Source organism: Terrapene carolina, unplaced genomic scaffold (genome assembly GCF_002925995.2).
Source record: "Terrapene carolina triunguis isolate 2854851 unplaced genomic scaffold, T_m_triunguis-2.0 Scaffold173, whole genome shotgun sequence".
NCBI classification, from domain to species: Eukaryota; Metazoa; Chordata; order Testudines; family Emydidae; genus Terrapene; species Terrapene triunguis.
The window spans coordinates 2,507,135-2,515,619 of record NW_020664524.1 but is presented as its reverse complement, the minus strand read 5'-3'; the positions used below and the strand labels follow the sequence as shown (position 1 = coordinate 2,515,619).

General features: G+C 43.2%; 1 protein-coding gene across 3 annotated transcripts in view; it reads right to left on the bottom strand.

Moving 5' to 3' along the window:
- Positions 1-2,650: 2,650 nt before the first annotated feature.
- The window catches only part of LOC112102680 (aryl hydrocarbon receptor-like), a 54,285-nt gene continuing 48,450 nt past the window's right edge, over positions 2,651-8,485 (bottom strand). The window contains exons 7-9 of one of the 3 annotated variants that reach the window (XM_029912056.1): positions 8,190-8,331; positions 5,467-7,543; positions 2,651-3,538 (exon numbers count right to left, since the gene is read on the bottom strand). In XM_029912056.1, the coding sequence (XP_029767916.1) occupies positions 3,455-3,538; positions 5,467-7,543; positions 8,190-8,331 (2,303 nt within the window). In that variant the 3' untranslated portion in view covers positions 2,651-3,454. The remainder of the gene's footprint in view (positions 3,539-5,466; positions 7,544-8,189; positions 8,332-8,485) is intronic. The other 2 variants (XM_029912057.1, XM_029912058.1) reach the window with 2 other exon arrangements.

Sequence of the window (8,485 nt, the reverse complement as noted above, 5' to 3'; positions counted from 1 at the left end):
TTTGGCCACCGCTGAGTGCTTTGGCAAAGCCGACGTCATTCTATTAGTAGTAAAGGGAGGTAGGCACACACATCGCGGTGGGAGGGAGTCAGACCGTTGACACAGCTTTGACCTGCCAAGGGGAGGGTGAATTTAGGAACTGTAAGTAAACTCAAAGTTGCTTTTTCAGCTGAAAACTTGCACTTGGTGCTGTCTACTATTCGGATGCAGATTATAGGCACCTTTATTATAACGGAAAACAGCATCTTTTTTTTTTTTTTTTTTAACTCTGCTTAGTTTTTGTGGTTCACAATATCTTTCATTTTATTTGAAAACCCCTTTGGCCCTGTAGGCCTTTGAAATCAAACTAAATTACAGATGCCTATTTCTTTTTAGTTTTGGCTTTATTAAGGGCCCAAAGTTGTCATTGTCTTGAGTGGGAATTGAGGACACTTGATACCTGAAAGATCAGGCTTTAAATTATTCATTCAAATCACAGACATTCTATACCATTAACCAAGCCTTCTTGATATCTGTTTATAATGAGGGCAGAAACACTTAAAATTACTGTACTAAAAGCAGGAGTATTGTTTGAGGCTGATGTAGACTTTGCATTACTAGCACTGGGCTTTCCATGAATAAATGTACATGCACTAGAGCTGATTGGAAAAAAATGGTTTTTTCCCTATGAAACATTTCAACTTTTTGGTGTAAAAATCAGCTCCCCAAATATTTCCATTTAGAAATGCCACAGTGGTGTCTCCTGGGAACTGTAGTTCTGGTACCTTGTGTTCCCATTCTCCTCTACAGGCCTGGCTCCCTGGTTGGACTACATCACCCAGGATACATCATGGGAGTCTCATGGCCATGGTGCATCATGGGCAATAAAGTCTGGCTGGGGGGCACAGCCCACAGAGGAGAATGAGGACATGAGTCACCCAAATTGCAACTCTCATAAGGTACTGCTGAATAAAATATTTCAATTTTTGGCCAAAATTAGAAAACTTTTCATTTGTTTGGCATTTGGTTATTCAATGAAAAATCAAAAATTTCCATGGAAAGCAGACACTTTCAATGTAAAACTGCAACATACATAAACATATATAAACCCCAATTTTCCATCAAAAAACAGTTTGACAGAAAATTTTCAACCAGCCCAAACGTACACAAAACTTCCCAATATTTTTTCCACTTAACTGACAGTAGTTGGGTCATTGTGGCTCCATTTAAATACAGAGGACTTGATTGAGCAAAGCACTTAAGTTCTTTTCTAAAGAGAGATGGAGCTAAGCACATGCTGAAGTTAATTAGGTGCTTCAGTCGTATTGAGGTCAGTCAAACACATGCTTAACTTTAGCATGTGGGTAATTTGTTTGGTGAACTGGGGCCAGAAAAAGACAACAGATATGTACTGGGGCACAGATAACTTTGCTCGGGGGCAGAACTCTGGTGGAGGCACTAATGTATTAAGTTTTGTGAAAGCCCAGAAATTTGATATAATGGATAATCAATGACATGATAAAAATATAGATAAACTGTTGAACTTGGTGACACCTGGCTTTAAGATCCAATATTTCATAACTAGAAAAGGGCAAGGGGGGAATAAACAAAAAACTCCCTTGGCGGGTCATTGAAAATAAGTTTGGATTGGGTAAAATCTTCCTGAGCTGAGTGATCAAAAAGAGACGCACTCAATCCCTAATTGTAGATTGCTCTGTATGAGTCACCTGGTTGAGTTCAATTGGAATCCCAGAGGGATACGTTACAAATGCATACAGTATTCAATATGGTATTTTCTCTGCATGCCCAAATAGGGGCTAAGGCGATATGCTCAAGTATCCTGAAGGCAGATAGGGAGAGACAAATAAAACGCACATTAGTATACAAACAAGACTGTTGCCAGGCAATGGCACATTCCTACATTGATAATGCCACATCAAAGCATTACACATTATATATTTATACCCAATGACTAGATAGGGCGTTGAAGCAGCCACATGGAGCAATGGCTCTAAGTCAACTATATTCCAATCAGGTTCAGAGATTCGGCATCAGCCAGCCACTGTATAGAACATCGCACACCAGCATACACCACATTGGGCCAAATCCTTCTCCTATTTACTTTTCAATGGGCTTGCGTGGGGGAAACAAGGAGAATCTGGCCCAGTGTCCTTATATATGAGCTGAGCCAAATTCTGGGCTGAACTACATCTTGTGCAACTTGACCAAAGTCATTGCCATTGCATAAAATATAATGTAACACAATATGCAGCATACCCTATCTATTGACTCTCATGGCTTTTGATAAACAAGTCAGCATAGTACATAGAAAAGTTACCATAAGCATTGGCTATATTTATGTGGAGAAAACAACTGTGTGGCCAATACATGTAAAGCAGTGGTTCTCAAACTGTGGGTCGCGACCCCATTTTAATGGGGTCGCCAGGGCTGGCTTAGATTTGCTGGGGCCCGGTGCCGAAGCCCAAGCCCAAGGGCTTCAGCTCTGGCCGGCAGGGCTCAGGTTACAGGCCCCGCCTGGGGCTGAAGCTCTTGGGCTTCAGCTTTGAACCCCCCCCTCACCACCACCTGGAGCACTGGGGCTTGGGCTTTGGCCCCTACACCCAGGGCAGTGGGGCTCGGGTGGCCTCAGGCTTTGGTCCCCATTCCTGGGGATCGGTAGTAATTTTTGTTGTCAGAAGAGGGTCATGGTGCAATGAAGTTTGAGAACCCCTGAAAAGTAAAATAAGTCAGTACAAGGCATATAGGCATCTTTGTTAGCACTGATACCCTTGGGTTGATTTCAGTCATTTGGTCATGTACAGTCACTCGAGAGGTAGATGCTGTTTGGATTTAGAAGTGCCCCCATTCCATATCCAGATCATATCACGCACAACTTCCCAATGGACAAGAGCACATGCACAAATAATGCTTGCAAAGACTGCAACCATATCTTCGCCCCCTTGAATTAGAACTCTGGGCCTTAGTGTTCAAGCAGGAGATCGGACAGCAGCCTTATGGAATTTCTATTGCAACATCTCAGACATTTTTCTTACATCTGTGTCCTTTGTCTTGTTAATTACCTGACCTGGAAAACTCATTGGAAACTCCAAATACTTGTTCCCATTTTTTTAAAGCTTATGGTGGCTCAGTTACTTTAGTGCCTAATCCAGTTATTGGTGCTTAATTCTCCTTGGCTCTGCTCAGAAGATCGAGCAGAAGACAACTGGTTGAGAGGGGCATAGTTTCTTCAGGAGAAAATGCATGAGTGTTCAAGTTCGTCTCTGTGGAATCCACAGTAGAGTGTCTCAGGAATGTGTGTGTGTTCACTTAGAAAAAGCCACCAGCAGCAACAATTATAATAATATCGAAATATTCACACATCAGTAAGGGAAAAAAAGGCTTGCTGATCCAAGGCCATGAAATCAGTCCACAGCTGGGAGCAGGGTCTTTTCCTTCTCTATTGCTACATTCCCTCTCAGTACTTGGGGAAACACACACTGTCTTTAGCAATTGTAGGAGTAAATTCCATGGAGGCATTCTCTTCGTTTTGGTGACACTGCTGAGCAGAAAAAGAAGAGATGAGTTAGAATCGCAATCAGGCAAGGAAAAAAGGAGGAGCAGTGTCAGCATCTCAGCAGAGCGTTGGAAGGGGAGGATTAATATATTCCAAGGCCAGAAGGATCATTGTGATCATCTAGTCTGACCTCCTGTATAGCACAGGCCAGAGACTTTCCCCAAAATAATTCCTAGAGCAGAACTTTTAGAAAAACATCCACTCTCAATTTAAAAATGGTCAGCGATGGAGGATCCAACCATTTGAAATTAACCAATTGTTCCAGTGGTTAATTACTCTCACCATTAACAATTTACACCTTATTTCCAGTCTGAATTTGTCTTACCTTCAACTTCCAGACATTGGATTGTGTTAGACCTTTCTCTGCTAGACTGAAGAGCACATCATCAAATATTTGTTCCTCATGTAGGTACTTATAGACTGTGATCAAGTCACCCCTTAACCTTCTCTTCGTTCTGCTAAATAGATTGAGCTCCTTGAGTCTATCACTATAAGGTATAGTTTCTAATCCTTTAAAATCATTCTCATGGCTCTTCTCTACACCCTCTCTAATTTACCAACATCTTTCTTGAATTGTGAGTGCCAGAACTGGACACAGTATTCAGCAGCAGTTGCACTAGTTCCAAATATAGAGGTAAAATAACCTCTCTACTCCTACTCAAGATTTCCCCTTTTGTTCACCCCATGATCACATTAGCTCCATTGGCTACAACATCACACTGAGAGCTCATGTTTAGCTGTTTATCTATCACAGCCCTAAATCTTTTTCAGAGTCACTGCTTCCCAGGATAGGGTCCCCCATCCTGTAAGCATGGCCTACATTCTTTGTCTGTAGAAGATAACCCTGAAGCCGGATATGCAGACTGGTAACAGCTGGCTGCAGATCTGAGAAAATATATTTATCTTCTTTGATTGGAAATACATATTAGAATACAGTTGTCCTCTGGACTTGAAGCCATGTCTGCCACAATCCAGGTGAATGCTCTAACAACTAGGCTGTTTTCTAGTGGGTTTCTCTTAATTGCTCCTGTTGGAGCTGTCCTATTTTGTATAAATCATTAAATATTCCTGGGCCTGCAGAAAGATAGACTCAGCCTTGTGGTGAAGGCACTCAATGGGGATGTAGGTGATCCAGGTTCAAGTCCCTGATCTAAGACTTGAACCTGGAATTCCCACATCACAGGTGGGTCCTTCACTTTGACCAGAAATTTAATCCTGGGCCTGAGAAACCTTCCCATCAAAACTGATGTGTCATTTCCATGACAAGTTTCAGTTTTGATTAATCAGCATTTTCTGATGAGGGTGGGGGCGGGGAATGGGGGTGGTATTATTTAAAAAATCCCAACCACCTCTATTTCAGGTGTTCAATTTGGGACACCAGAAATGGCTGTGATTTTTAGGAAGTACTGAGCACCCATCTTGTGAAAGATGCCCCTTTAAGGGGTCTCAGGTTAGGTGCCCACAAAAATTAGGCATCTAAAATCACTAGCAACTTCTCAAAATTTGGCTTGTAGGCCAGAAATAGCTTGTACTATTGGTTCAAGGATCGTTATTATAATAGACTTTTCAAATAGTGCTTTGAACACAGACTGTGTAAGGGGTTGTGAAGAAGAATATGCTGAAATGGCATTGTTAAGATAAAAAGTGGGCTTGTTTACATTTTTAAAGCCATTTTTATAGAACAATGGCCTTCAAGAAATACTGATATCCCAGACATCTTCCTTCCTCAATGGGTTGAAAGCTTTTGGCTCTCAGTTGCAAGTATTCAAAATCCATCTGCATTGTGTCTGTATAACTACAATAATTACAAAACCAAACCTTATATAATGTTCATATGTCTCAGCTTGTCACTTAACATGCACAGCTCGGTTGTTCTTGTGTCTGTCAGTTTTCACACCTTAACCCTCCCTCACCTTGAGCTGAATATTGTAAGTGAAGAGCTGCTGCTGACTCTTCATCTGCCTATCTGTTAATGACATGGGAGGAAAATTTGGTTCCAACTGGTAGAAAGGTCCCCTCAACCCAGCTTCCATGGGAGGAGTCACTGAGGAACCCAGAATGGGTTCCTTAGGCCTTTGGAAGTTACACATTTTTGGATTGCTCTCACCATGACAGGGCATGGTATTTTGTTGCTGGGGAAGGGATGTCACATGAGTGGCTTTAGGAAATGCAACATCATTTTCAAAGGATAAGCCACTGTTTTCATATTCCCATGAAGCTAACATGACATCACTAGATAACGTACTACATGATGAGGACTTCAATGAGCTTTCAAGAATATTGTCCATTTGCTGGTTTCCCACCCGGGAGCAAACGTGACACCAGCTACTTGGCTCCAAGGAGCTGGCCAGTGGAAGTCCATTGTGTTGAATTTGAGTTGGCCTGCAAAGAGCTTGAGGATACATCCTTGCTTGCATCAGCTGCTGTTGCTGTGTTGACAACTGTTTGTTCTGAAGCATCTGCTGTTGCTTTTTATTGTAAAAATGTGGCACTAAGTGAGGTCCATGTGAAGAGGTATGTTGGGGAAAGGAATGGCTTCCAGACAGGTGGCCAGCTTCTAATGGACTGGATTTTTGCTCAAGAGAACCAGATATTTCATTCTGTAGAGCTTGCACTGGAGACACCTGCATTATGCTGAATTCTTGCATGCCCTGATCATTGTTATGAGCAGGCTGTGATGAGGAAATCCATGGATTTGTTACTTGTGATCCAAAAAGATTCTGTTGGTTATTTGCCAGTAGAGTTGGTGACTCTATCTCCATTGGTTTGATTCCCAGCTGATTTGGAGTGGCAGATTTCCAAACATCTAACGAGCGACCTCTTGGAGAATTATTCTGATTGAAAGTGATGACTGGAGTCATTGAAACCAATGGGTCTGGCCACTGACTCTCTTGTGAATTCATTTTTAATGGAGCTGGATGATTTGAGTCAAGCAGAGTTGAGCTCCGATGTATCTGATTTTTAGGAATAACATTCCCCCAGGAAACTGGAGCAGGAGCCTTTGGCTGAAATACCTGTGCAGGATTTGTTAGATTAATTCCCGTAGTTCGCTGGTTATTGAAACCCAAGGAACTTAGTATATTCCCACTTAGCAAATTTGCTTGATCAAAAAGTGCTTGCTTTTCTGGTTTAGAAGTGATATCCTGGGACATATTGGTGACTAAAGGACCCTGAGGATCATGGTCTAGTGAATTTTGCTGTGAAGTATACATTGGATTTTGGAATCCAGATGGTGTAGCGGCTGCTGAATTAGCCCCCCAGAAATGGTGACAATTCACCAGAGGATTGCTTTGCTGATTGCATTTCCTATTATTGACAAGCTGGTTTTGAAGTCTGTTTAGCTGAGTGCTTTGTGGAATTTGTTCCAGAGGAATTTGTTGAATAAGGGCCTGAGATGAAGCCGTCACATCATACCGTGGGAACCCCAGATTCTTTCCATTATCTTTTTTAAACAATATCTCCTCCACACAGGAGGTCACCTTGTCATTCAGCCTCTCCTGGAAACCCTGGGCCACTGGCTCCTTGGTGTCCATGTTGCACAAGATCTCCTCCCATTGCTTTAATTCCAGGTCATCCATTTCCAGGCTCTGCAGAGTCTTAGAGATGTCACCATCCACATTGCTCTTTTCAAAGAGTGTTTCAATGACGACTAGGAGTGAGTCATTCTCTTTGACAGCTCTCTTATTTCCATCATCGAGCCATGGCTCTTCCGGTACGTCGACAATATCCGCCAGGGAGAACTGTGGCACGTTATCGGCGTGGGAGATGTATATGGATTCGTCTTGGTTCATCATGGCCCCTAGGAGCGAATTGGGATCTATTGAGCCCTGCTCCAGGGGGGTCTCTCTCTTTGCCTTTGAAACCTTCTTGGTGTGCAAGTAGTCCAGGAACCCTGGCGGATTGTTTTCATACAGGACTGCTTCACCCGTGGCAAAGTGAAAAGGTAGCTGCAGGCTCCGCTTGCACAAATGCTCCTCTCCTTCTTCATTCCTGCAGGTATATGAATGGGACATTAAGAAGAGGGTGACAGGACAATGAAATACATAGGGCTGGGCAAAAAACAGCTGCTAGAGAGCGAGACGAGAGCCAACAAGTTGACATCGGTTTGGGTGTTTTATCTATTTAAAACCCTACAATTGGGAGGCGGTTGTTTGTTTTGGGGGGATGGGGTTGGACAAGTTGCTTTGTTTTCTGGCTTGCTCTGAAATGGGAAATGCTCCCAACTCGGATAAATGGAGCCAGAGATTGTGCCGAGAGTCAGTGTGACTTACGTAGCTCTGCTGAAAGGCTATTTTTCATAGGTTTTGGTTTTATAGCTGTTAAGACCAGAAGGGACCATTATGATCAGCTAGTCTGACCTGCAGAACACTGGACAGTTTATCAGCCTCTGATCTAGAGACCTGCCCCAGATCTGAACACCCCTAAACTTTGGGGAAACTTGGATGCCATCCTTGAGGCTTGGGACCAGGTACAATTTCAACACAGCTGCATTGCAGCATGGCAGGTGATTTTGTCCATGCCCTGCGGAAATAGGTGCTGTGGGGTGAAATCCTGACTTGAGTGAACTCAGTAAGAGTTTTGTCATTGACTTCAATGGGGCCAGGATTTCACCCTTGCCATCTGCAGGGACACTTACGACAGGGCCCGCTGCCTGGAAATGATGCAGTCCGGTTGGCCTCCTTTATACACCAGTCTCGCCTTTGCTTGGACCCAGAGCCAGCCTGCTTTCTTCGTCAGCAGCCTGAAAACGGTGATTCCGCTCTCTCCGGTTTTCAGAACTAGGGCAAACAGGAGAAGGTAGCAAGATAAGCCCAGCAAAATGCAGCAAGAAATAGCCCTCAGCCTGCTCCTGTCTATTACATCTAGAAAAAAATTACCAGCAGAGATCTGCAGAACCATTTCACGGTCCAACTCACAAACCATGCAGGCAAA